This window comes from Arabidopsis thaliana, chromosome 3 (genome assembly GCF_000001735.4).
Source record: "Arabidopsis thaliana chromosome 3, partial sequence".
NCBI classification, from domain to species: Eukaryota; Viridiplantae; Streptophyta; class Magnoliopsida; order Brassicales; family Brassicaceae; genus Arabidopsis; species Arabidopsis thaliana.
The window spans coordinates 18,111,324-18,137,966 of NC_003074.8; the positions used below are offsets into that span (position 1 = coordinate 18,111,324).

Consider the following 26,643-nt stretch of genomic DNA (forward strand, 5'->3'; position numbering starts at 1 on the left):
TAATGTAATTTTATCGAACCTTTCGTCTTTCCTGGAACGTATAACTCAGTCGTGACAAGTAAATTGACTAAACCTTTCGTCTTCCCTTAAGCATATAACTCAGCCGTGACATGTAAATTTGTCGTGAAACAATAAGAGATACAACATTTCGTCTAACTTTATCATCGAGCACCAACTTCACAAATTTGTCGTGCGTTGTTTTCGCATCTATCTGCACAAGTTTACACCCTCTTTCATCAGTGTTAAATATGTATTTGTGTTTCTATACCCAATTCCTGGAAACAACAATTACCAAAACTAGATCAACCATATCGGGAGAAAGATGAAAGAAATTGAAGAAAAATGAGGAAAATGATGAGGAATTAGAAGTTCCGGTGATGTGAAAAATTCAAGTGAAGAAGACGAGTTGAAAAAATTTTACCCTATTTTTTTATCCTTTGATGATGCTGACATGGAATGATGACATGAAATATTACAGCCGACGTCGTTTTGAATTGATGAGGTAGCAACTAAGCCACCAAACGAACATTTGATAACTCAGCCATCAAGCAAATCTATAAGTCAGTCGCAACATGAATACTATTACAGTAATTAAAAAAGGAAAAAAAAATAAAGTTAAGTCAGCCGTGTAATGTCGTAACTCAACTAACTCAACCGTAACGTTCAACAACTCGGCCATAACTGCATGATATTATAGTAATTAATCTTTTAAAAATAAGTCAGCCATAACATGGCTGAGTTATATCGTAATCCAGCTATTGGCGGCTGATTTATATCACTCGACTATAACTCAGCCGTCACATCTTTCCATAACTAAGCTAATCAAAACTATAACTCGGCCGCGTCGAGGAAATAAGTCAGCCTTTTTCTCATAACTCAGCCATATTGTTGGCTGGGTTATCGTATAACTTCTTATAACTCGGCCGAACATCCTTAACTCAAGCATACTGTTGCCTGAGTTATAGTATAACTCAGGCAACATTTTTCAACTCAGCCGTAACGTCTGGCTGAGTTATACTCATACTTCGCCGTTTTGTTATGACTCATATATTTTTGACGTAAGTCAGCCGCAACATACCGTAACTCAGCCGGCTGAGTTCATTTAATCCACGTCAGCAAGTTCTGACGTGGCAGTGGCATTCCCTGTAATTATGTTTTTTTCGGTAACGTTTAGTAGGGGCACGCTGGGTAATAAAAAAACTCGAAAATATAACAGTAATTAAAAAAAGTTCTGTCGTGTTCTGGTAATAACACCTAATTTCTTACCCACAGTTAATCTCCCTACGAAGAAAATGATAAAAGTAGTTATTTTGAAAGTTGATTGCTGACTAAATCTTTAATACTGTAGGCGCTGGAAATGAAGAACGGCAAATATTTACTCGATCGCGAGATTTATCTTAAGACTGCTCCATACCGTCCACGACCCAAGTAAATTGATTTTCCTTGTTATGGAGATTTGTTTCTGTAACATTGATTTGTTTCTCTTTAATCTTCTTTTTCTTCTGTTTGTTCTCCAAATCATCAGCTTCTATCAAAAGGCTTTCTTCTCGAAGGTAGTCTTCGTACCTGGAATAACAAAAACCCTTGTCATCTCTTCATGTTTACCAAAAATTTCACCCAATGTGCTCTTGATAACAAAACTCAAAAGGCAATATAGTTAAATCCCTTACCAAAGCTTCTCTGCAAGGTTGTACCTAATTAACAAGAAACAATAGCATTAAACTTGTACAATGACATCAAAACTCTAATAAGCAGTTAGAGAAACAAATCTCAATAACATGGAAAATCAATTTACTTGGGTCGGAGAGGGTATGGAGCTATCTCAGCCACGTCAAGAACAACATAACGATTCCGCAATCTTCTTAGGTTCTTCTTTTCCAGCGGCGCCTAATAGTATAAAAGATTTGATTAGCAATCGTGCTTTCAAATAACTACTTGTAAATTTGACATCATATAAGTATACAAAACTTTTCAAATGGCTACTTATATACTTTTCATCATTAAACTAGTCTCACCTTCTTTGCTTTGTAAGCAGAAGCAAACTCAACAAAGCCACAGCCCACATGCTTACCCCTGTGGTCTACAATAAGTCGAACACTAACAACTTCTCCAACATCTCTGAAGAAATTGATGCTGTAGAAAATGGAGGATAAAATATCAGCCATGAAAAACTTGCTACAGGAACGAAAGAGGAAAGTATAGGGGCTAGTTACATATGTGGCATTTCACTTTTCAAAGGGAGATTGGCAATAAAGAGCGTCTTTTTTCTTACAGCAACTTCCTGAATTTAACAGCCAACTGTGTTAGCACGACTCTAAGGAGGACGAGAAGAGAATTTAAATTAACAATAAGTTGATTCATCCCCATGAAAAGTCATCTTCGGGATTTGTGGCAACAGTTCTGTTCTTTAAACGCTAAGCATTTCTTTTGGAGCCTAGCATGTTTTGAAGAGAATTAAAAAATAAGGTACCTCAAGATAATCGGAATCGGGAGTCTCATCAAGTCCTTCCACTGTCTCATCTTCTTCTATCAGACGGTTTTCTTGTCGAAGGTAGTCTTCGTACCTAGAATAACAAAAACCCTTTACCTAACGTTTTGTGAAATGTGCTCTTAAAAGCAAACTTATGAGGCAAATAGTTAAATCCCTTACCAAACCTTGTGATCTATGCAATACCTAATTAACAAAGATAACCGTGTTAGTCTTCTTGCAAAGAAGCTTTGGTAAGGGATTTAACTATTTGCCTCATAAGTTTGTTATCAAGAGGCACACTGGGTGAAGTTTTTGGTATACATGGAGAGATCAGAAGGGTTTTTGTGTTATTCCAGGTACGAAGACTACCTTGGACAAGACAGCCTTCTGATAGAAAAAGATGATTTGGAGACCTAACCGAATAAGAAATGAAGCTCTATGGTGTTTATAAGACGGAAATCTTCAGGGTATCTTGCGGTAAGAAGATTACCTTCTCTGACGACAGTTGATGGAAGAAGATGAAGCTTTTTTGTGTTTTTAACTTGTGATACAATGCAACTTTTTTTTGTTACTTCGGTTTTCGGAATATGTTTAATAAATTGGTAGAAGCCTAGCGCCTAGAACAATGGATCAGGGCATGGGCATATGTAAATTATTTACCTTTTTATATCATTTTCATAACTTTATAAGAAAATATGTATTGCAAATGATGGAATGCTAAAAAAGTTACACAAATCTTTCAAGTAAGCCCATCTCAAGAGTTGTTGTCCCTCTTAGATTGGTTCTATACTTGTATTGCAAATGATATTTTAAATGACTTCCATATTAGCTAGATGTATGTAGTGAACACCATTTTTGTTCTATACTAGACAACAGAAACAAAATAATTAAGAAAAATAACTGGTAGTTCTGTTTCCCTTTTATTGCTCTAACGTGACGGCTACGCGAGGAATATTCTTGTAATTTTATGCACTTACAGATGGAGCAAGCGCAGTAGCTGGAGAAGCACCACCAGTGGTTGGCCTAATAAAATGATAAAATTATAGTTAACTGATGGAGTGTCTTTCATAATTAGTTCTTAAATGAATTGAGTATTGATGATGAAAACTTACAATCCAGCTAAAACTTTGACAGCATCATAGATAACCCACTGCGCTCCAGTGAGTGTTCCTATCATGAAAATGCGAAGAGGAAGGCCACGGGTTAACATACCCCATAACCCTAGCCTCTTTACTGCCTGTAGCACATGAAAGAATCAAACCAAGTCAGTAGATCATATAAAAAGCTCTGTGTTGTGTATCCACAAGTTTGATGTTGTGGTGAAGAGTATGGAGCTTTTTTACTTACATCAGCAACGGTTGCTCCTTTAGAGTTATTGAGGAAAGACACCAAATTATCTGCAGGATGTGAGATGATGGCGCAGAATATTCCAGCAATGTATCCACCTGCAAAGCTAACTCCGAGCTGAACTGGCTTTGAGCACTCTTCTTTTGGGGTAGGCATCACTTTCTTGTATATGAGCTCCACAGTGTTTTCAAAAGTAGCAAATTTCATCATCGTATCTGCAAAGAAGTCGAATTTTCTTTTAGTAACTGAAATCATCATCTCAATGACTCTACTACATTTTCTTGTGTATAGAGACTTACATGGAATCTGGCGTCCCCAGAGAGGAACAAGTCCTTTGTGTAACCCGCGGAAGCCTTCGGATTTGATGATCTTTGGTAAACCATCAGATAAACCGCGGGCGAAACCAGGCTGAGTCTGGACCCTGACTTTGACAGCTTCCATTGGACAAAGAGCCACATCAGCGACGATTTCTGCAGAGGCTGAGCCAGCGAGGTAAATCAAGGTCTTGTATTTAGCTGCGTATTCTGGTCCAACAATGTCTGAGTAGTATTTCTTGGCGTACTCATAGAGACCGTATTTAAAAGCTCCTTGGGCACTGTAACCAAGAAGCGTTGGTGACCAGCCTCTGGTGAAACCCTTAAGCCCTTGCTCTTTGATTGTTGTCTTGAAAGCTGAAGTTATGTTCTTGTACTTCAGTGGATCAATCTGAAATAACAACAGAATTAAGGGTCTTTTTTGGAAATTCGTGGAATATTCTCTCTGAGTGAACATCAAAATCATGCATGAGATTGAAAAGTCTTCGACGGCGTTGAAGAGTCGATGCCGTGTAAAACAAGAAAACGTAAAAGTTGACAAAAACAAAAATTGTTATTCGCTGTTTTTTTTTCCGCTAATAATTTCTATATTCAAGTTTTTCTCACTAAATATTTTACTTATCACACACGTATTAAAAATGTTAACTACAAATAGAGAAGTTGGCTTGGAACTTTCACCTGCATGTTGCATTTGATGACATCAAGTGGCGTAATCGCCGTGTGGGTGATACCGCAGCTCAGCATCCCGGCGACCGTACACGCCGCGAAATACGCCGGCGAGTACATTTCCACTTTTTCATTCGGCGTCGCGATGGCGAAACTGGTACCGTTGGATGAGACTGAAGAATTAGTCGGAGAAATCAACGGCTGTGATTTAAGGTGAGTACTCATGGTCGTCGCCTGAAAAAGACGATGATCGGACGAGTAGAGAAAGCTCGGGATCAGCGATCTGCTTGAGTCAGACATTTCGAGAGAGGAGATGAGAAATTCAAATTCTTCTGTTGGTTTTTCGACTTTTCTCTTCGAGAGAAAAAAATGTCAGGTTGAGTTTTGCTGGAATCTAATTTGACGTTTTTATAGGTGCTGAGTTTTTGGTTATGAAATGTCATTTTTACCCCCTCACTATTTGCATATTTTACCATTGACTGACGACGGCGATAGAAACAGTCAAATACTGATTTGTCACGACTCTTTACTTGTCAACAGACCGAATAAATCACTGAAAAGAAACATATATTTCTAATAATACTAACACTGTATATAGTAAAGATATACTGATCTTTGATTGTTGGTTAGAATAATCAAAATTAGTAAACCGTTTCTACCATGCGTAAATGGTATTTGTATGTAACAAGTTATCTCTCCATACGTGAACTTGTTTACCATTACCCAAATTTCGAACCTTGAGTGAGCACTTTGTTAATTACCTTTGAGAAAACTTAGCCAAGCATGGCTAGAACTTCATTTGTTGCCACTGCCAGCTCCAAGAAGATTAGACTTGGAGTAACAGTTTCCTTTGTGGATTCTTGTCAAGAGGTTTGAGGATTTTGAATCCCATAATTAGTTCTCCAACATTGTTGGGCTAGTTATATATATTATAGTCTTTGATACCAAACCATGTGCTTTTGAATAATTGAATTTGTAAAATTTTCTTCCAAAATAAAACTAAACTTGGTCGAAAAAATAACCTGGACAAACCACGAATCAGGGGGGATTTTAATTTACTCATGTGATTTGATTAATATGTGTATATAAATTTTCTCTTAGAAGAGAAACAAATCTCTTTATAAACTGTATTAAAATATCACAGATAATATGATTCAGAACAGATACAACATAAACAGTTGTATATTTTTGTTTTTAAATGGTACGCAGATTAAGTGAAAATGATTAAAGATTTTGTTAACTATAATCTTATCATTAATCACTTACCTTTGAAAGCTCGCATGTGTTTCTCTTCTCCGTGTTAAACGCTGTCGTTTTTGGCGTCACTGTTATTTCAACACTTTTCTCCAATCTCACCGAACGTTTATTTTCCCTTCCGTTTTCTCGAGAAAATCTACCTTTTTCCCCGAGAAATTTCATTTTCTCTGGTTCACCTGCTTGTTGCTCGCTTAAATACAGCGATTTCATCCAACCAACAAGTACCTTCACCAACACACTGATGGATCGGAGGAGGGCGGGTAGCCCAGTGTATGGTCGCCAGTGGAGCGAATCATCGAACAGTACGGAGGCAACATCACCGGCGATGTCTCCTGCTCACCGGAAACAGCTCGGTGGTATCGGAGGTTTCTCCACCGTTAAACGGACTCAGAACGTAGCTGCCAAAGCCGCGGCACAGCGATTAGCTAAGGTCATGGCCTTACAGAACAAAGACAACGGAGACGAAGATGATGAAGATGAAGATGAAGATCTAAGTCTCAGATTCGCATCTGCTTCTTTAAAACCTGCTCGTCATGCACCTTCTTCTATCTCCTCCACCGGAAGCAATAGCAGCAACGGAAATAATAATTTGCCGGCTGTTTCATTTGCTCCCCGAACTAGATCGCCGTCTCCTGCGGTGAATTCCGTTTTTCTAGCTGATTGAATTAGCTCAGATTAGCTTGATTTGATTGTAGTTGTGGTGAATTTGATTCTTTAGGGCTAATTAGTCTCTCTCTTTTTTTGTGCTTTGATTAGTTAGGCAGGAACTTCGCCGAGCAAGTACCTTCTTCAGTGCGGTCTGCTTCAGCCGGAAGGCCGTCAATGTCTGCTAGATCTACGACTCCGACTCCGATTCCTAATCTAATGCCGCCTAGTAGGGTGTCGGTGAAAACTCCGGTTTCTATTCCTCCACTTGATCCTCCAACTCGGAGCAGAGATAAAAGGTGATAACATTTTGAAGTTCTTAAAAATTGTGCTTCTTATTATAGTTCTCAAATCTTGGTAGTCAAGGGAACGTGTGACTTAGTGGAATATGTCAAAACCAGTTTGGTTGCTCTTTGGAGTTGGTGTATAATATGATTTTTCGTTGACTAAATATTTATCCTCAAAGCCTAATAATAGAGGTTGCTATAAAGGTTCATGAGAAATGGGATCCTTGCTCCAAGAATTAGAGATCCCTGCTGGTTTTTGGTTGTGCGTCTTGCGTTTGATTTCGGATATTTGATGTTTTTAGGTTCTTTGCTGATGTACCATCAGTAAATTCAAAAGAAAAGGGTGATCAGCGGGAAGCTTCAGCTCTTCGTGATGAAGTATGTGATTGTTTCTTTTGAACCTTTTGCGGTATCTCGTCAATTTAGTTATTGTAAATTTTAGTCAAATTAGAATTTGTGTATGAGTCATAAGAGTTGACTTGGGGCTGATTCATTTTTATATGCAGCTGGATATGCTACAAGAGGAGAATGAGAATGTACTGGAGAAGGTTTGATCTCTGCGATTGAATTTTATATTATGTAATAAAGCTGTTTACTTCTGTTGTTCATAAAATTTATTCTTGATTACAGCTTCGTCGTGCGGAAGAAAAAAGGGTGGAAGCAGAAGCTAGGGCTAAGGAGCTCGAGAAACAGGTTTTTGAACTGGTTGTCTTGAGTAGTCCATTTTTCACTTATGTTGCGTCTTGAAATTCTGACTGAAAAAAATACTCCACTTGTTTAAATCTCTTTGTATATCTTGTTGTTATCTTTTTGAAACAGCATCCCACCTCGTTGTTTAAATTTACTTTAAATCATATATTTCTAATGTATTGGCATCTGTTCAAGGTTTCATTTGTTTTTATTTTTGGTTCCAAAAGGTTGCCTCTCTTGGAGAAGGAGTTTCCTTGGAGGCGAAATTGTTAAGCAGGTGGGAGCCTGTGCCTTCTTTAGCTTCTCTTTTCTTGCTCTCTTTTTCAGAAACCAAGGTGGTAGTTTTTAATCGCTCATGTTGAATATGTCTTTGTATAGGAAAGAAGCAGCATTGCGTCAAAGAGAGGTTAATACCCTCAATCTATTTTGCTGCTCAGATGTAGTCTTCTTTTAATCGAGTCATTATGTAAAACATACAATTTAAGCTGTGCAGAAAATTTGTACCTGTTACAGGCTGCTCTAAATGTTGCTAAACAAAAAAAGAGTGGAAAGGATGAGGAAATTGTTTCCCTACGTTCGGAGCTTGAGGTAAGGTTCACTGATGTACTGTTTTCTATGAGATGTACCACTTTTATTTGCATTATGAAACCATGTCTTATTTTTCTCTGCTATGTTCAGAACTTGAAAGATGAGGCTACAACTGCTGCAGAACGGCTTCAAGAAGCAGAGTCTGAAGCGAAGTCTCTTCGCACAATGACTCAGAGGATGATTTTAACACAGGATGAAATGGTTTGTCAAAAAATCTTGGGTCTCGTAATGTACCAATAATTGATAAGGTTCTGAGGTTCTGACTTTATGAATGATTGAATTATCTAGGAAGAAGTAGTTCTGAAGAGATGCTGGCTTGCTCGGTATTGGGGCTTGGCTGTGCAACATGGTAGGTGATTCATCCATTCTTAAGAAAAAGAGTTTATATTCTGAACCAGAGAAAATATTATCATAATATTCTTTGTATCTTCCGTCAACATGGCATATACTTGTGGTAGTAATAAATCAAATTTACAGATATTTGCTTTTCCTATGGTGTGCTTCTGTAGGCATTTGTGCGGATATAGCACCATCCAGGCAAGAGCACTGGTCAAAGTTGGCTCCTCTTCCATTTGAGCTCGTCACTTCAGCAGCACAGAAGGCGAAGGAGTTATCTTGGGATAAAGGCTCGTCTATTGTCTGCTATAGTTTAAAAAAATTCTTTGCTTGCTGTTGTTGTAAATTTTTTTACTTATCAACATATGAAATAATGCAGGTGGGAATGATCGGAGTAAGGCGGCTAGAGATTTGAGTGATCTAACTGGAGAAGGAAATATTGAAAGTATGCTTTCAGTTGAGATGGGTTTGAGAGAGCTAGCATCATTAAAGGTATCCATAATTCTTTCTGAGTTACCTACAAGTGTTGTCACCTAGCAGATATCTCCAAGGACTACGTTTTCAAATCTTCTTCTCTCTTTTGAATATCAGGTGGAGGATGCTGTTGTGCTTATATTCGCCCAGCAGAGAAAGTTGAGTTTGGTTCGCCACACTGTTTCCGGTATGTAATGTATTTGCGAGCTATAACACCACAATGACAAATATATGCTTCTTTCGCTTCTATTCTTAAAAGTTTAAACGATGGATGAGTAATCTGTTTTCTGTTTAGATACTTAACGCTTATAAGCTCTTAATAAGAAGGCATAACTAAAAGCAATTTAACTTTTGTTTTCTCTGTATCTTACAGACTCCAAAGGTCATGGAGAATCCAGATTTATCGATGCATATGGTAACGGAAAAGTCTCACTAACTCTTTTCTCTTTGTTTTCCACCCTTATGTAGAGGTTCTTGGGGTCGAACCCTCAACACCTTGAATGTTGTGGAAGGGTTTCACTAGTATAGCCACATCTTTAACCCAAAAAAAGAGTCTAGCCACATCCTCTCGGTCTTTGACATAGTGCATGCGTTGTTGATTTAGTAGGAGTAAATTGCATCTATGTCCCCTACCTTGAAGGATTTTCTGTGGTTTCAAATTTTACCTTTACTCAACGCATAAAATCATCTTCTGTAGACGTAATCAACCATATCGTGAAATCTTATACAATGTTCTCTTGTTGTTATAAATGCAGAACTGGGTGAAGCGGAACAAGAAGATGTTGCCTTTAAGCAGGTACTTTAACACTTACACTCATCATGATATACACCTTCCAGCTAAAAGCCTAAATCATCCATCGAGTGACTTGATTTTGAGACGACCACACATTATCAATGTTGTATATCATCACATAGAAAGAAAATATCCGACAAAAAGTAACCACACCGAAACATCTTTTGAAACGTGTCTAGATCTATGTGCTGGATGACGAAACTTATGAATCCAAACACTGTAGAACCGTTACTTATCAGTTTAAATCAAGATATCGTCTTGATTCCTACAATTACATAATGCAGGCATGGCTGATGTACTTCTGGGGAAGAGCTAAGTTGCACGGTGTGGAAGATGACATCGCAGAGGAACGTGTCCAGTTATGGATCAGCCGTAGCAGTGGGAAATCTCAGACGACTTCTCATGATGCCTTGGATGGTAAAACCGGACTTAAGCCATTTCGTTATAATATCTGATTCTTTTGCTTTAAAGCTTTAGCGAGGAGTAGATTTATAATGATGATAAAACTAAAGTTTCCCATTTTGCTTGTCTTCAGTGGAAAGAGGGTTGATAGAGCTACGAAAACTGGGAATAGAGCAACAGTTGTGGGAAGCTTCTCGACGAGAAATCGATCAGCTTCCCTCGCCTACTTCTTCGAATCACGATCTCGATGCTGATTCATAGTAAAGTCTCTTCCTTTTCTTTGATAGAAGAAATTTTCGTTTTGTATATCTCTCGTCATGTAAGTTTCACGAAGAATCTGTTGTGTCATTGTATTTTTTATGTTTTCCCTTTTCACACTTAAGTGTGTAAGCTTTTGGTATTCTTATTTTTGCAATCAATTCCAAAAAGTTTTGGAGGACGATACTGGGTAAAAAATAGGATATCGAAAACACTGATCACGAAAAATTCATGTTACCCTTACTGTTTTTATAAACCATGTTTTGAGGATGGGATAGAAGAATTGAACCTCGTTAATCTGTGATTAGATTCTCAATTTTGACACTTATATGACTCGATGAAATTCTAACCAAATCCTGCTTTCTTTTTTTTTGTGGGAAATTCTCTGTGGTTCCCGAACAGTCATTATCCAGAAACAAAGAGATTAGAGTACAAAATACGAATCATAAGAGACTCAATAGTCAATTCAATAACACTTAAAAGAAAATCACTAGAAAACCCCTTGTTTCCTTCTACAATATTGGAATAGGATCTTCCATGGCTTCTTCAGCAGCAAAACCACCAACACGTCCAGTGGTACCACTCAACACAACCACACTTCCTTCGGCATCAACATCAACAATCACAGAATCTCCTTCTTTAATGTCCCTTGAAAGCATCTTCTCCGCCATACTATCCTCCAAAAGCCTCATTATTGCACGTCTAAGTGGCCTCGCACCATAACTCGGGTCGAATCCTTCATCCACCACTCTCTCTTTAAACCTCTCAGTCACCTGAAGCTCAATCTCTTTGACCTCAAGTCTCGCCACCACTTCTTTAAGCATTATATCAGCAATCTCCTTGACTTCCAGCTTTGTTAACTGTCTGAAAACAATCATCTCATCTAACCTGTTCAAGAACTCTGGTCTGAAATACTGTTTTAGTTCCTCAGTCACTAAGCTCTTGATTCTGTTGTAACTGCTGTCTTTCTCGTCGTGGTCAAGATCAAACCCAATTCTTCTACCACCTTTTTCGATCACGCTGCTCCCTACGTTTGAAGTCATGATCAGAAGCGTGTTCTTGAAATCGACAGTTCTTCCTTTGCTATCAGTTAGTCTACCGTCTTCTAGGATCTGAAGCATCATGTTGAAAACATCGGGATGTGCTTTCTCAATTTCGTCAAAGAGAACAAGAGTGTAGGGCCTGCGTCGAACCGCCTCTGTTAACTGACCTCCTTCTGTGTATCCTACGTAACCAGGAGGTGAACCGATGAGTTTCGAAACAGTGTGTCGTTCCATGAACTCACTCATGTCAAGACGGATCATTGCTTCTTCTGAACCGAAGTAGTAAGCAGCCAAGGCCTTAGCAAGCTCTGATTTCCCAACACCAGTTGGACCAGAGAAGATGAAACTGGCGATAGGACGGTTTGGGTTTTTGAGCCCAACACGGGCACGGCGGATAGCCCGACTGATTGCTTTAACGGCTTCATCTTGGCCAATGACTCTTGTGTGAAGGGTCTGCTCCATTTGGAGAAGACGGCTAGATTCATCAGACGAGACTTTCTCTACCGGGATTCCTGTCCAGGTGGCGACGATGTGTTGGATGTCAGATTCTGTGACAGTAGGTCCTCCTTCCTCAGCTTCATTCTCGGCTTTGGCCACTTCTTTGCCTCGAGATAAAACATTAGCTATCTCAGCCTTGAGCTCTATTTCACGGTCACGATGAGAACCAGCCTGTCGAAAGAAGAACTCAGGAAATGTAAATATTAGTCTTGGATGTATAGAGAGTAAGAAATACTTGAAATCGATACCATCTCGAAGTCTTGGCTTCGCACAGCTTCATTCTTCTCTTTGGTGATTTGCCTGAGTTGCTTTTCAAGCTCTCTAGCTTCCTCAGGAAGCTAAGCAAACGAAACTTTCTCTGAATCAGCTCAAGTAGATATAAACACACATAGTTCTTTGGTAGTTGAGATACATGCAAATATTAAACCTGAGCATGGCGTAGTCGAACCCGAGACCCAGCTTCATCAATCAAGTCAATCGCTTTGTCGGGAAGAAACCGATCACTGCTCATTCAAGAGAAGAAGCTGGGTTGAGATAATGCTGCAATTTGTGTAAAGACAATGTTCTGTGTTGGTGAAAGACTGAAATTGAATAAAATAAAAACCTGATGTACTGATGTGACAATTGTGCAGCAGCAACCAAGGCTTCATCAGTGTATCGAAGTTTGTGGTGGATCTCATAGCGCTCACGCAGACCTTGCAAAATCTGTATAGCTTCTTCTACAGTTGGTTCAGGTACTTTCACAGGCTGGAACCGTCTCTCCAATGCAGGATCTTTCTCAATGTGTTTCCTGTACTCATCAATTGTTGTTGCACCAATACACTACAACCGTAAAAAAAGAAAAAAAAAACATTTCGTAAATCTTGAGTTTACGGTTCTAATTGACATTTCGACAGCATTAGACTGATAAAAAGAATTGAGAAAATTTACCTGCAATTCACCTCTTGCTAGAGCTGGCTTTAAGATGTTAGCAGCATCGATCGCACCTTCAGCGGCTCCTGCACCGATGAGCGTGTGCACTTCATCAATAAACAGAATTATCTCATCACTTTGCCTGATTTCCTCCATAAGCTTCTTCAATCTTTCCTCGAACTCTCCACGGTATTTCGTTCCAGCCACTAGAAGACCCATATCAAGGGTTATAACCTGACAAAAAAAGTAAAAGTAAATATTTATACATATTTATGCACTCTAACTAAGCCTATTAAGTTCATTAAAAATGATCCAACGGGAGAATATTTACCGTCTTCCCCTCGATTGTTTCAGGAACATCACCACTAGCTATTCGCTGTGCAAGTCCTTCTGCTATTGCCGTCTTACCAACTCCAGGTTCTCCAATAAGACATGGGTTGTTCTTGGTTCTTCGAGCCAAGATCTGGACCACTCGTTCGATCTGTGGCTGCCTTCCAACAACCGGATCCAGTTTACCCTGCCATAGAAAGAGAAAAACCAAATTTTAGTAGAAACCTTCAAGCATTAACATGACACTCTCTTCAAAATGAGTACACATTTTTAGTACCTCCTCTGCTAGTTTAGTTAAGTTAGTCCCATACTCTTCAAGTGTTGGCATTTTGCTGTTTCCGCTGCTTCCCCCACCAACGCTTGCTGTGACTTCATTGTTTTCCCCGACCATACGTATAACCTAAAAATGATATATGTATCTCAAAATGTTATAACGAAATGGTTTACTAAGACATAACATTAACCTTAGAATCCAGAGTTGGTGCATTTACCTGTGTCCGTATATTACTAGGATCTGCACCCAAATTCTCCAAGACACGAGCTGCCACACCCTCCCCTTCACGAAGTAGACCAAGCAAAAGGTGCTCTGAACCAATGTAGTTATGCCCTAGATTTCGAAATAGCAAAACATTTCCCAAATGGAGAAGAATTAGTTAGCTTCATCAGTCAAGAAAGCTTATGTATTGCACAACACATAACAAGCTCCAAGGCTAAATATTCATAATAGAAATAGACCCATACCAAGTTGTCGAGCTTCCTCTAGTGACAACTCCAGCACCCGCTTTGCGCGAGGAGTAAATGGAATCTCCACTGCCACGAATCCACTGCCTCTCCCAATTATCTTTTCTACTTCCACGCGTGAATCTTTAAGATTGATCCCCATGGATTTAAGAACCTTGGCGGCAATCCCAGTCCCTTCTCCAATTAGACCCAACAGTATTTGCTCAGTCCCAACAAAGTTATGGCCAAGTCTCCGAGCTTCCTCTTGAGACAGCATTATGACCTTAATTGCTTTCTCGGTAAAACGCTCAAACATTGCTTTGGGTACACATCGGCTAGCTTTTTCTCTCCCAGATGATTTTGCAAGTTTATACTTAACAAGGAAACCTGGACTAGGCCTTCCCAAATAATCTAATGCACTGGGGGCCCTTAACCCTGAGAAGCTCTGAATTGTCAGAAGAGGTGCTTGTAAACTGGACATCATCTTCACACGCCCTCTTGGTTCTCTGTATTCTGTGGCCTGAATTCTCAGAACAGGTGCTTTTAAACTGCTCATCTTCATCACACACCCTCTTGGTTCCCTGTATTCTTTGGCCTGCACATGCCTTCCGGGACCAAAAAAAGGAGGTGTAAGAAGAGCTATCGACCAAGCCATGATGCAATGTTGGAGGCTGCATTGGGTAATGGTAGAACATCAGTATTGCTAATTCTCTTAAACACGTATACAGAAAGAGCTCAGGCACAAAAATACACAATTTCAATTCACCAACTAAGAGCAGAACAATGTCACAAAAGCTTGAGCTATGTTTCTTATCTCCAAACTCTCCAAAGCAAAACAAGCAATCATCTTTGAACAAATCGAAACGCGAATACACAACCCTAATCTCAAAGTAAGCATTTTTGCATATCAATAAAACCAAATAAAGAGTACCCAGATTCAGAAAACTCAAAATGAAACCACCAAAAGAAACGAAACCAAACGCCATGAGAAATAGAAGAAAAGAAAAACTCAACCTTTAAAACAGCTCACACAACAGAGAAGCAGAAACCTAAAAGCTTCTTCAATGAAACACAACAACAACAAATGAAAAATAAAAACAGACTGAGAAAGAGAGTGAGTGTAGCAAAGAAAAGGGTTTTATGTGTAGCAAAGAAAAGGGTTTTATACCGTCGACGCCTTTGGATAGCGAAGTTGGAGAAAGCGAGAGACTCCTTTTATTGGGAAAGAGATAGGAAAGTGAAGAAGAAGATACCCAAGAGACAAGAGATTTCTCTATTCTCTCTCTCTTTATCTTCTCTCGCATCGCCGCCCTTCATAGATTAAACACACTCACCTACCAAAGTTGCATACCAGCCGTTAGATTACTCATAAGTGTATTCCACCGTCGGATTTAACTACTTTTTAAAGAGTCAACCTCAATAAGAATCTTGTTCCCAAAGATAAGGGTTTGTGTTGAGTTTAAGACCGGTTTAATCTGAAAACTCCGTCAAACCAAAACCAAACCGATTTATCATAAAAAAATTCATATCATCTACTTCCATTGGCTAGAGACAGATTGTAACGGTGTCGTCGTCGCCAAACGATTTGCCTCTTCCTAAAGGTAGGTTCTTCATTTCTCTCAGTGCCCCTTTGCGTGTTTCAGCTTCTTCTTTATGATCTAATTCATGTCTATGTTTCGTTTGATTCTTTGTTCAATTCTGAATTGAGAAAATGGCGATTCGAGATCTGTCTCTTCGGTTTTTTAGTTCGACTGATTTGGGAATGTGAAGAGATCAGATTGATTTGTTGACAGAGTCTTGGGGGTTTTCAATCTTATTCCTCTAGATTTTCGAAATTCGATTCCTTTACATCAGATTTCGCTTAATTCTCTGTCCTAGTGAGTTTTACGATCTTTAGTCTTCTGGTTTGTCAAATTCTATGTCTTTTCATGTTCTTCTGAGTTTTAATGGTTGATCTTCAATTACTTGGCCACAATCTCTAGAGTTTGAGACTCTTGACTTGTCTTGCATATATTCCTCTGTAGATTGGTTTTATGTTTGGTTTCAATTCCTTGTTGAACTATTCTGATACGGAAGTTTTCCTTTCTAAGGTTTGGTGTTTCCTTTTTCTGATAAATAGTGATGAAGATCGATTATGATGATCATGTAAGAATATAATCTAGCTTTGGTGTTTGTATTGGTTTACCTGAGGGAAGAAAAGTCTTTCTCTTTGGGACTTTAAACTTTGATTACTTAACTCCAACATTATCATAGTTGGGTTCTGTAGTTCATTTCACTTATAGCAGTAATAACTCATTGATTGATGCAATCAATCAATCCTGTGATGGAAATGGAATCATGGAAATTGAGGGATTCAGGGAGGATTGATTGATTAGAATTTCATATTTATGAGAGAATAAGAGAACTGATGTGTGTTTCTTTTCCTACTTCTTAAAGTTGTGCTCTTTCCTATTTCTATAAGCTCTTGTGGATAACAACAGTTGATTAACGTTCTTATGCTTGTTTAGGGTACAACAAGAATGGAAGAAGAGTATGAGAGTCGTCGATTGAGGAGATGGGAAGAGTTGGACACTGACATCTTAGTAAGAATTTTCCAGAAGTTTAGCGTCTTTGAGTTGACTTCGGGATTAGCTCATGTTTGTAGAGGATGGAGAGCTGCTTGTTGCGATCCGATTCTTTGGAAGACGGTGGATTTGTCAAACATGAGATCTAGTTTCATCAAGATCCCATTAGAGCCTTATGTCTATGTGGAACGCCGATCTGATGAGGCCCTAACCCGCATCCTGAAACTCTCCATGAACCTTAGCGGAGGAAGCACGAGGACCTTGATTTTTCATTTCAACTTGTTCTTGAGTGATGATCAGCTTACTTACACCGCAGAAAGGTATGTCCTTTTCGTTCTTCCACTTATTTGTCTTCCAAATTGTTTCATCATGGCCGTAAACTATGGTTTTTTAGTCAAAAGTTGGTTCAGTTTTTGGTTTGGTTAAGTTCATGTACCCACTTTCAGTCAAAATTGCTGAATTACAATTAAGCTGAATCTCGCAAATGCTAAAAGTTGAAAAATTTGTTGTACTGAATATTTTGCAGGTGTCCAGGGTTGAGACGGGTCGTCCTACCGGCTTGGAACAGAATAAAGAAGACTGGTATATGCAAAGCGATAAGAATCTGGAAAGATCTAGAGTCACTAACAATGCCAAGCATCGCAAACCCGCCTTATCTCTTAACAGAAATTGCCAAGAACTGCAAGAATTTTAAAGAGCTGAAGATCATGGGTCCATTCGAGGTCTTCTTTGCAAACACGCTCATCACTTGCCTCCCAAACATCAAAACACTCAGCATCAGATGCTCGGCGATAAAGCGGGAAGCACTGATGAAAATCCTTGACGGATTACCAAGCCTTGAAGTGCTCAACATATCACACTCTCACCTAGTGGAGTACAGCGGTTGGCAGCCTCAGCAGAAGGTGATTGTTAGAGAGCTCGATAAGACGATAATGGAGAAAACAGCAAGGCTAAAGAAATTCTTGACTTGCATGGATCACAAGACGTGTGTGATGTGTCAGAGGACTGAAAACGATGAAGGGATTGTGAGATGGTACAAGTATGAGGAAGGAGACTGGAAGGTTGATGAAGTGAGTTCTCTTCATCTTTGATGTTTCTGCTGTGATCATTCTCTGTGAAGGACTTAACTTGTTATTGTTCTCATCTTTGACTGTTGAATTGTTTATTTCTTTGTGTTGTTTGTTTTGATTTGAATCGTATTATGTGTATATATCTGTAGGCTATGCCAATGAATGTCTGTAGTGATCAACTTTTGATCACCACCAACCTTGCACACCAAATAGGAAAATAAAACAATATTGTTACAATTATTTGTCTTGATATTAGCATTATTAGTCACATTTGTTTTGCAAATCATCTACCTTTTTTTTTTGGTCTATATCTTATTCTTCTTAGTTCTTACCTACCAGTCTTCTCCGGCGGCATTAACGACACCGTTTTATCGAGCTCAGCCACCACTAGTTAGGTAACGATATATATTCTTAAAAACGTTTAGAAAATTTCTATGTATGTTTCACACGAACAAAAAGAAAATATTTTTCAGACATCAACGGTCATTATGGACGACGACTGTTAAACAAAATCGTTTAAAATTCTTGTTGCGTAATTTGACCATTTTATTTTATTTTATACCAAAAATTGAAGATATTATATATATGTTTTAATTCGATCGCAAATAAATCTGAAAATTAAAACACAAAACGTTACTCTTCTCTCTCATTCTCTTTCGCTTCTCGATAGCTTCTCAAATCATGGTTCAGCAAATATGGGAGACGTTGAAGGAAACAATCACAGCTTACACTGGACTTTCTCCAGCTGCGTTTTTCACCGTACTTGCTCTCGCTTTCGCCGTTTACCAAGTCGTCTCCGGTTTCTTCGTTTCTCCTGAAGTTCACCGACCTCGTTCTTTGGAGGTTCAGCCTCAATCGGAGCCTCTTCCACCGCCGGTTCAGCTCGGAGAAATCACTGAGGAGGAGCTTAAGCTTTATGATGGCTCCGATTCTAAAAAGCCCCTTCTTATGGCGATCAAGGGCCAGATCTATGATGTTTCTCAGAGCAGGTATTTCTTGTGAAATCTTTACTTGTTCATTAAATTATGATTGAATCCAAATGATCACTAGTTAAATTACCAGTAATAAACGATTCAACCCAATAGTTTCGAGATTTGGGGTTTAGGTTAGTTAATCATGGTTGACTGTTTGATTTATAATCCGAAGTTTCCAATTACTATCTATCTTATGATTCTAGTATATCTACTGATGCTCGAACTCTAGTTTAAGTGATTCTTTATTGTAAAACTGAACACTTTTAGTAAATCTTTTTGATGAATATTCTCTCCTTTTTGTTCATAATCTTATGATGCTCTTTTTATTGCTTTTTGCATCTTAGTGTTTGTTTTTTCACTTCTTTTCTTGGAACAATACCATTAGAAGCACTGATACAATTGTATTGTATTCAAGTTATCGGAAAGATCTCTACTTTTTCTTATACTAGAAAAACCTGTATTTAGATTACATCTTGGATTAGTAGAGATTGATAACGTACAAACTCGTCAAAGGTTTGGCTTCTAATATTGCTATTGTGGCGAAAGAGATCGTTCACTGATTAATTATCCACATTTGCTTGCTATTTGTGTTCCATGACGTTTGTAAATTAAGTTTTGGCGAACATTGTTGGTATGTAACCATGCTGCAGTTGTCTAGATCCCTGACTTGTCAACTAGACAGTTCTTTTACATTCCAGTTACCGAAAACTTCGTTGTGGTAATTAGGTTTTGTGCTAGATGAAATAATCACTTCAGTGATCATACCGTTTTGCTTGTTCATAGTGGCGACAGACACAGACACACTCATCAACGCATATACATGTCGATGTATATGTATGCATAACTTTTAGTTTTTTTCTTGTACATAGTTCATCAGCTGTACTACATATCTAGATGAATCATATTCATATGTGCCAAGCTGTAGTTTTTCATTCTTCAAACTCTACTTAACTCTTACTGGTCGCTAATTTGCATGACCATCTGTTCTTTTTATGCAGGATGTTTTATGGACCAGGTGGGCCATATGCTCTGTTTGCAGGGAAAGATGCAAGCCGAGCTCTGGCAAAGATGTCATTTGAGGACCAAGACTTGACTGGAGACATCTCAGGTCTCGGTGCATTTGAGCTAGAGGCGTTACAAGACTGGGAGTACAAGTTCATGAGCAAGTATGTCAAAGTCGGAACCATTCAAAAGAAGGATGGAGAAGGCAAAGAAAGTTCAGAACCTTCCGAAGCAAAGACTGCCTCTGCGGAAGGTCTTTCTACAAACACTGGAGAAGAAGCTTCAGCAATTACCCATGATGAAACTTCTAGAAGCACAGGCGAGAAAATCGCGGAAACCACGGAGAAGAAAGATGTTGCAACTGATGATGATGATGCTGCAAAGGAGTAAAGTCAATGTAATGAGAGGCACAGTTTCTCTTGAGAAATTAGTGAGATTTTTCAGGGTTTAAGTATGAGTCGTATATAGCTCAATAAAAATGGTGACCTTGTGTGTACTTTTTGGATCTTGTATAATGACATCTAATTCTGGTTATGGAAGCTTCAAAATACATTATTTCTACAGTATTAATCGATAAACAGTTCTATAATTCAGGGTTTGTTCACTTGTTGTTTATGCTTAGTTCATATTTGACATCCTGCTATGTGCCTGGTAATTGAAGATGGTTCAATTCCTAAAATCGAAGCACCAACTTACATTTGATGGTAGGTCTGTTGCCGAACCGAAGTGAAGAATTTGCAATAATTTTGGTTTCGGTTTGGAACCTTCAAACCGACCGGTTTCGAATTATTATTGAACCAAATTTTCAAAATTCAAATATCTTGTCAAATCATTTTCTTCCCTCTTTCTGTCTCTGTCTCTCTCTCTCGCTCGATCTCGAAGGTGAAGCTATGGGAGTGAAGTATCTTTGGGATGTCTTGGAGCCTTGTAAGAAGACTTTCCCACTCGATCATCTTCAGTGAGTTGTTTCTTCGTCTCAATTTCTCTTTAATTTTTCTGGGTGTTTAAAAAGACCAAGTCTTTACGAGATCTTCGTAATCGCTGTAGAAACAAAAGGGTATGCGTGGATCTTTCGTGTTGGATGGTGGAATTGCATAAAGTGAACAAATCTTATTGCGCCACTAAAGAAAAAGTTTATCTTCGAGGATTTTTTCATCGTCTCCGAGCCCTAATTGCCCTAAACTGCTCCATCATTTTAGTCTCAGGTAATTTAATTCTACCCTACTGTTGAAAATTGCCATCAGAAGAGCCAATTAGGGTTTATGTAGTGTTGTATTGTTGTCATTGTGAATTGATTTGAGTAATAGAAGCATGAGTGGTCAAATCAGTTCTTATTTATTGATGCTTTGCTCTAAAGTTTAGTTTTTTCAATGCTATTGAGCATACTTGACTTGTTGGAATGTGGCATGTAATTGTAGATGGTGCAATTCCTGGAATCAAAGTACCAACTTACAAGCGTCGGTTAAAAGCAAGATTCGAGGTACAATGATGTCAAATGTGGCACTTGTGGTTTCATCCTTGCATATGATGGCTAGTTTTTGGATTGTTTTTTTCGATTTCGTGCTATATTGGTTCAGCCAGATCGCTGACGATGGTGTTGAGCCTAGCAAAGAGACTTCACTCAAAAGAAATATGGGGTCTGAGTTCTCGTGCATCATAAAAGAGGCGAAAGTTATTGCATCAACACTAGGGATACTTTGTTTAGACGGGTAGGGCTTCAAGACAGTTAGCTTAGATTGACAATGAGACTTTGGTTTGAGTGTTTAACTTTGCTTATGAGACTTTGGTTTGAATGTTTAACTTTGCTTATGAGAAACTGATTCTGTTCTGTATTTTCCATCAAATGCAGGATTGAGGAGGCTGAGGCGCAATGCGCTCTGCTAAACTCGGAATCCTTATGTGTAAGACGCATTTTTCAGCTTTAATCAGTTTCTTGTTCGTCATGCTGTTAACCCAATATTCAATGATCATCCATAGGACGCCTGTTTTAGCTTTGATTCGGATATCTTCCTTTTTGGTGCAAAGACTGTATACAGAGAAATATGCCTTGGTCAGTGGAAAGAGACTCTTTAGTGTGTTGGTTTCTTTTACCGTCTGATATGGTTAATAGTATTATAAGTCCTAATAAATTTGCCAATGAACTAGGTGAAGGAGGTTATGTTGTTTGCTACGAGATGGATGACATCAAGAAAAAGCTTGGGCTTGGACGGAACTCATTGGTAAATTAACAAACCTCTTTAAGTGATTAGCTTTATATACTTAACCCTGATCTTTCGTTTCTATAAAGCTGCACCACGTTATTATAAAATGATTAGATTGGTAGAAGCATGAATGCAATGCTTGCAAAAGGTGGCCTTTGATATTTTATAAACTCAGGTGAGATAGATACTATGTGTATGAATGGTTCTACTGCAACGTTGTAGCTTTAAGGGCTCAATTCCTTTGTTAGCATCAGTAGACAAGAAAACCAGCTACACATTGTTGAGTGTTGACTATTATTCCATGCGTCAAAGAACTTTAAAATCTTAGCTATGTTTCATCAAATGGTAAGGTCATGTATACAATGTTTTCTTGGGTGATGTTACAGATAGCTCTAGCGCTTTTGCTTGGCAGTGACTACTCTCAGGGAGTTCGTGGTCTTCGACAGGTGTGTAGATAACTCAAGCTTTTAAACCTCCATCTATCGGGGTCATATGTTATTCGAGGTTGTCTGTTTTATTTAGAATTGGATTACAAAAGACTCACGATTAAACTTCTTCTGTGTACAGGAGAAAGCTTGTGAGCTTGTTAGGTCGATTGGAGACAATGTTATCCTTGAAAAAGTTGCATCAGAAGGACTTTCCTTTGCGGAAAAGCCGAGAAAGTCTAAGAAGCAAGTTAGGCCTTCTGTGTGCAGCAAAAAGGGGACCTTACCTTTGGTGGTTATAAATGGTAATGAAAGCAACAACTTCTTTGTGTTTTTGATATGACATGATTTTGGTGTTACCCCAAACAGAATGTTTGTTTATCATTGAAAAGCTCTTTCCATAATTTCAACTTGTTGCAGGAAATAATCGTGATCCAGAAAGACTGGAAGAGATCAAGCAGGTGATCGATGCGTTCATGAACCCCAAGTGCCACCAAGCAGACTCTAATACAGTTTCCAGGTTAACCCTTCTTTCCATTTCTTTGTTGTCAGTCCTGTGATGATAATTCTTCTCCAGATTATACCTATTCGTAGAGCTAGCACGTGCATAAGCCCATCGTTAGTAGCAATCATCTGCCACAAGGAATCACATATTTTTGTCCTGAATTAAGTCATGGAATAATATGCTTCCCCAAATGCATGAAAGAAATCAAGGAATTTCTGATGAGTAATAAGCTTATAATAGGAATGTCTGTTAAGCCTGGAGATTGGTGAACTTGAAAAAAATTTGAATGTTATTCAGATTTTTTATAAAGGAAGTGCTATAATTTATATACTGGTTTTGCAGGGCCTTAGCTGAATTCTCTTTCCAGCGCACCAAGCTTCAGGAGATATGCCATCAGTTCTTTGAGTGGCCCCCTGAGAAAACAGGTATTACTTTGGATTTATACATATTTCTTATACCTTGTAGTTGCATTGTGCAGAACCAATTGTGAAACCAACGTTTCTTCTTTTTCATTATCTTGCATTAAGATGAATACATACTTCCTAAAGTTGCTGAAAGAAATCTGAGAAGGTTCGCTAATCTGCAATCAAGATCAACTGAGGTTGAAGTTAACCTTCCTCTCCACAAGGTACCCTTCTCTCGCTCTCTCTCTCTCTCTGCAAGTTATTAGCGATAGATTTTAGTTCCCCAGAAATGTCTCAAGCTATGATTATTGTGTTCAAGATTATGTAGTCAACTGTTGAAGCAAATACTAAGAACAATTCGGCTTTTATGTTAGAATTTACTACAAAACATGAATTCATCAAATTCATACGGTGCATCGAAGGTTATAAAAGGTTATGATATTGGTAAATAGGAAACTTTTGGTTTTGCATTGTGTTTGGAGAAACCATCAGCTTAAAGTTAACTGGCTTTCCCTTACACAAATCATTTGGAAGTTAATCGAGAACTTGTTTTAACTCTTGCAAGAAAAAAAATCTCTTACAGCCGCAGATGCCAGAGAAGTGTCCGGTGTCTGAAATCATAAAGACCCGAAAAGTACAGGGGCGAGAATGTTTTGAAGTCTCATGGAATGATCTAGAAGGGTTAGAGTCGTCCATTGTTCCTGCAGATCTTGTAGAAAGGTAATGATAGTCTGACCTTCACTCATTTACTAAAGTTTATGTTTTGAAGCTGCACCATAAGCTGAAACACTTAGCTCAAGTGATTGACATTGATTAAGCCTGTGTTGTTTGACCTTTAATGCAAAAATTTAACTCACCATGAATCAATGAACTGAAATAGTGTCTGAAGTAAGCAGATCTTCAGGTGATATAGTTAGCTGTGGACTAAATTAGATACTAGAAACAGTCCAGTTCAGTTATTTAGTTTGGCTTGGCTATAGAAACTTCACAAAATAATTATTTGTTTGGTTTCCCCAAAGCTGCAAATACCGAGCACGAAACATCAAAACAAAACTTAATACTAGATCTACTTATGCAGCCAAATTGCTTCTGGTCATTTGTCACATAACATCAAATATGGTTCAGTTATTGGTTGGTGTTCACTGAATTACTGTTCTTGTTCTGGGGTTCCAAAATTATATCCTCGTTTCTTTGCAGGGCTTGTCCTGAGAAGATCATAGAGTTCAAGGAGAAAATGGCAGCAAAAAAGAAGAAACCGAAGCCGAAACAAAAACAGAAGGAAACGAGTTCACCGACCAAATCTTCTTCTCTTGTCGAACTCAGCCTCGAACTCCAACACCTTGATCTCAACTCAACCTCTCTAGTAAGTAGAAGCACCTTAGAAGAAGCAGAGCAAGAGAACGAACAACAAAACTCCAAGAAACATGATTACTTGCGTCTTATCGATTCACCTGATAGAGAAAATTGCAATAACGCTTGGTCAAACAGGGATAGATTGGGTGTTGGAATGAGTTCATTTCCATTGTATCCGGAAACAGAAGTCATTGATCTGATAAGCCCTTGTCCTGAAGCTCGTTCACGGAGCGTGTCAAGAAGTTATCAAGAACAGAAGAGCCATGATCACCAACTTGAGACTGTGATTGAGCTGAGTGATTCAGAGACAGATGATGAGGAACATTGCAAGAAAGCTAGAGAGCTTAGGATCTTTCTTCAAAATATCAGGAAAGACATTATCCTATGATAACAAAAAAGGAAAAATAATGTTAATGAGTTCTTTTATCTTAATTTATGGATTTCATGAAAACTATTAAAAGTTTGAAGCTATATTTTTCTCTTTTGTTAATCATACCTTACCTTGCTTGATTCAATTTAACTGCATAACTCACGGAAGATTATCTTATTGAAATAATTCTCTTATTTAATAACTTTTCCTGTGTATAAAATCATCAATTTCATATTAGAGTTTTAAGGTGCCATATAGTTTTGTATTTTTGTTAAGATACCAAAAATATATTAAGAAAGAGCTCAAGAAAGTTAAGAGTTTGAACACAACACTTTTTCTGCTGTGTAATAAAAAATATTGCTTGGAATTTGGAAGGTTTCAATTGGATACATCAATGTCATTGATTCAATGACCATCACCAGTGGACAATTCTTTTTATATGCATGCCTAATGACAAAACAAAATGCACCAATAAAAACGAATTTATGAGAGACTCTTTCCAAAAGAGACACTTATCAATAAATAATTAAAGATTATTTTGCTAAAGGTCAATAAATATTTTTGAAGAGGTGTATACACTAAGTGCTAATTTAAAGTTTTGTTTTACGAGTTTATTAATTGAGTTTGATGATTAGTTTAGTTTGGATGTGGATCTAATAAACTCTTGTTTACAAAAGAAAATCAAAAAAAAAAAGTACGGTGACATCACTCATTAGTGGTGTAAAGTATGTTTATAATTAAAACATGAATGGGGAACAAACAAAATTAACGTTTGAACCAATTGTTTAGCCCACTTAAATAAATAAAAATTAGATTAGTGACGGGTTTTTTTCTTTGTAAAGTTTTCTCTATAATAGACAGTCTATTGGATTAAGTAACCCAATCAAATATTGATTCTTTTGTATATACACTGTATTTGATTGTTGATCATTATCAGAAAAAATAAACCATATCTTACAACGATGTGATATAATCCCATCTCAAAAAAGAAAAAAGAAAAACATGTTTGGTAGACAACAACAAAAATGAAAATACATGATTGGTCCACGACTTTGTAATACATTGTTGACTTAATTATACTTTGCGCAACGTGGAATTATATAAGCTGGTTAGGCGAGATTTATTTATAAGTTCAAGCAAAGCTATCAGTATTTAACCAAACTATATTGTCACTGTTTTAATAGAACCAGTTCTCTGTTTCTTAATTAGATTTTTCTTGATAGATACCTCTTCTTGGTGACCAAAAAAAAGGAAAAAATATGCATAAACCTCTTACTATCACAATTTATATATTTTGTTCAATTTTCTATCCGCAAATGGGGGTAAAGAGTTGACTCCAAACAATAGTATTTGTTTTATGTCTTCAATAACGATTTTTCTTTTCGTTAATAGATAACGAATTATTTGTTATTATAGATCGTTAAATGATAATTTATATAGTTCACAATAGACATACGTAAACTATACTCATATGTCAATTATACTTAATTAAATCCACAAAACCCTTTTGTTCAATACTAGAGCTTTTTGTGTGCCTATAAATTTCCTGCAAATGATTGACATGATATATATGATTGACATATGATCATGTAAACATCAGTACTAGCATATGCAATATGTCATTGTGTACGTGTGATATGTCAATATGTGATTGTGTGATTCAGTGATTAGATCCGAAATTCGCCTAGTATGCAATAGCAAAACCATGCTAATAAGTCGTAGCACAGAAAACGATATTGGAATCT

The 26,643-nt window shown here is 37.9% G+C and overlaps 7 protein-coding genes across 17 annotated transcripts; 4 read left to right on the forward strand and 3 right to left on the reverse strand.

The window, feature by feature from the left end:
- Positions 1 to 1,210: 1,210 nt before the first annotated feature.
- Positions 1,211 to 2,747, reverse strand: AT3G48840 (RNA-binding (RRM/RBD/RNP motifs) family protein; the record flags this gene model as incomplete). 2 transcript variants are annotated; one of them, NM_114743.5, is made up of 7 exons in its annotated part: positions 1,211 to 1,566; positions 1,671 to 1,694; positions 1,796 to 1,887; positions 2,016 to 2,133; positions 2,214 to 2,281; positions 2,471 to 2,564; positions 2,743 to 2,747. In NM_114743.5, 7 exons carry the CDS (start codon positions 2,745 to 2,747, stop codon positions 1,398 to 1,400), a joined length of 570 nt encoding a protein of 189 aa, NP_190453.4. In that variant the 3' UTR covers positions 1,211 to 1,397. The 2 variants fall into 2 exon arrangements, with proteins under 2 accessions (NP_190453.4, NP_001327734.1); NM_001339383.1 differs by lacking the exons at positions 2,471 to 2,564; positions 2,743 to 2,747 and having other exon boundaries at positions 1,254 to 1,566; positions 2,214 to 2,333.
- Positions 2,748 to 3,202: 455 nt separating this feature from the next.
- Positions 3,203 to 5,246, reverse strand: PHT3;2 (phosphate transporter 3;2). The gene is made up of 5 exons (NM_114744.4): positions 4,810 to 5,246; positions 4,117 to 4,522; positions 3,818 to 4,032; positions 3,583 to 3,707; positions 3,203 to 3,493 (listed from the first exon to the last, which is right to left on the reverse strand). The coding sequence occupies exons 1-5, from the start codon at positions 5,095 to 5,097 to the stop codon at positions 3,436 to 3,438; spliced, it is 1,092 nt and encodes a 363-aa protein (NP_190454.1). The 5' UTR covers positions 5,098 to 5,246; the 3' UTR covers positions 3,203 to 3,435.
- Positions 5,247 to 5,913: 667 nt separating this feature from the next.
- On the forward strand, positions 5,914 to 11,489 carry AT3G48860 (coiled-coil protein). 3 transcript variants are annotated; one of them, NM_114745.6, is made up of 17 exons: positions 6,020 to 6,691; positions 6,811 to 6,998; positions 7,289 to 7,364; positions 7,493 to 7,534; positions 7,617 to 7,679; positions 7,904 to 7,953; positions 8,055 to 8,082; positions 8,190 to 8,264; positions 8,355 to 8,465; positions 8,553 to 8,613; positions 8,774 to 8,890; positions 8,980 to 9,092; positions 9,192 to 9,261; positions 9,448 to 9,489; positions 9,830 to 9,870; positions 10,152 to 10,284; positions 10,403 to 11,489. In NM_114745.6, the coding sequence occupies exons 1-17, from the start codon at positions 6,296 to 6,298 to the stop codon at positions 10,528 to 10,530; spliced, it is 1,734 nt and encodes a 577-aa protein (NP_190455.2). In that variant the 5' UTR covers positions 6,020 to 6,295; the 3' UTR covers positions 10,531 to 11,489. The 3 variants fall into 3 exon arrangements, with proteins under 3 accessions (NP_001325715.1, NP_190455.2, NP_851014.1); NM_001339384.1 differs by having other exon boundaries at positions 5,914 to 6,998; positions 10,403 to 10,770; NM_180683.3 differs by lacking the exons at positions 10,152 to 10,284; positions 10,403 to 11,489 and having other exon boundaries at positions 6,163 to 6,691; positions 9,448 to 9,851.
- HSP93-III (Clp ATPase) lies at positions 10,795 to 15,419 on the reverse strand. 4 transcript variants are annotated; one of them, NM_001339386.1, is made up of 11 exons: positions 15,173 to 15,315; positions 15,045 to 15,148; positions 14,052 to 14,701; positions 13,802 to 13,917; positions 13,588 to 13,710; positions 13,312 to 13,497; positions 12,999 to 13,214; positions 12,673 to 12,890; positions 12,496 to 12,571; positions 12,317 to 12,406; positions 10,842 to 12,239 (listed from the first exon to the last, which is right to left on the reverse strand). In NM_001339386.1, the coding sequence occupies exons 3-11, from the start codon at positions 14,683 to 14,685 to the stop codon at positions 11,040 to 11,042; spliced, it is 2,859 nt and encodes a 952-aa protein (NP_001325473.1). In that variant the 5' UTR covers positions 14,686 to 14,701; positions 15,045 to 15,148; positions 15,173 to 15,315; the 3' UTR covers positions 10,842 to 11,039. The 4 variants fall into 4 exon arrangements, with proteins under 4 accessions (NP_001325472.1, NP_566912.2, NP_001325473.1 ...); NM_001339385.1 differs by having other exon boundaries at positions 10,795 to 12,239; positions 15,045 to 15,341; NM_114746.5 differs by lacking the exon at positions 15,045 to 15,148 and having other exon boundaries at positions 10,819 to 12,239; positions 15,199 to 15,395.
- A 45-nt stretch (positions 15,420 to 15,464) lies between these two features.
- On the forward strand, positions 15,465 to 17,928 carry AT3G48880 (RNI-like superfamily protein). Of its 3 annotated transcripts, none has more exons than NM_180340.3 (3): positions 15,465 to 15,631; positions 16,538 to 16,914; positions 17,121 to 17,901. In NM_180340.3, the coding sequence occupies exons 2-3, from the start codon at positions 16,550 to 16,552 to the stop codon at positions 17,683 to 17,685; spliced, it is 930 nt and encodes a 309-aa protein (NP_850671.1). In that variant the 5' UTR covers positions 15,465 to 15,631; positions 16,538 to 16,549; the 3' UTR covers positions 17,686 to 17,901. The 3 variants fall into 3 exon arrangements, with proteins under 3 accessions (NP_850671.1, NP_190457.1, NP_001327846.1); NM_114747.5 differs by having other exon boundaries at positions 15,610 to 15,907; positions 17,121 to 17,928; NM_001339387.1 differs by having other exon boundaries at positions 15,610 to 16,914; positions 17,121 to 17,922.
- A 200-nt stretch (positions 17,929 to 18,128) lies between these two features.
- MAPR3 (membrane-associated progesterone binding protein 3) lies at positions 18,129 to 20,269 on the forward strand. The gene is made up of 2 exons (NM_114748.3): positions 18,129 to 18,653; positions 19,637 to 20,269. Exons 1-2 carry the CDS (start codon positions 18,346 to 18,348, stop codon positions 20,028 to 20,030), a joined length of 702 nt encoding a protein of 233 aa, NP_190458.1. The 5' UTR covers positions 18,129 to 18,345; the 3' UTR covers positions 20,031 to 20,269.
- A 215-nt stretch (positions 20,270 to 20,484) lies between these two features.
- On the forward strand, positions 20,485 to 25,162 carry AT3G48900 (single-stranded DNA endonuclease family protein). 3 transcript variants are annotated; one of them, NM_001125323.2, is made up of 14 exons: positions 20,485 to 20,598; positions 20,688 to 20,845; positions 21,059 to 21,120; positions 21,222 to 21,349; positions 21,490 to 21,541; positions 21,618 to 21,690; positions 21,786 to 21,859; positions 22,228 to 22,287; positions 22,409 to 22,571; positions 22,687 to 22,786; positions 23,114 to 23,196; positions 23,299 to 23,399; positions 23,759 to 23,895; positions 24,373 to 25,020. In NM_001125323.2, the coding sequence occupies exons 1-14, from the start codon at positions 20,531 to 20,533 to the stop codon at positions 24,914 to 24,916; spliced, it is 1,803 nt and encodes a 600-aa protein (NP_001118795.1). In that variant the 5' UTR covers positions 20,485 to 20,530; the 3' UTR covers positions 24,917 to 25,020. The 3 variants fall into 3 exon arrangements, with proteins under 3 accessions (NP_001118795.1, NP_190459.2, NP_001325691.1); NM_114749.3 differs by having other exon boundaries at positions 20,494 to 20,598; positions 21,059 to 21,349; positions 24,373 to 25,162; NM_001339388.1 differs by having other exon boundaries at positions 20,502 to 20,598; positions 21,059 to 21,349; positions 23,741 to 23,895; positions 24,373 to 25,018.
- Positions 25,163 to 26,643: the final 1,481 nt, after the last annotated feature.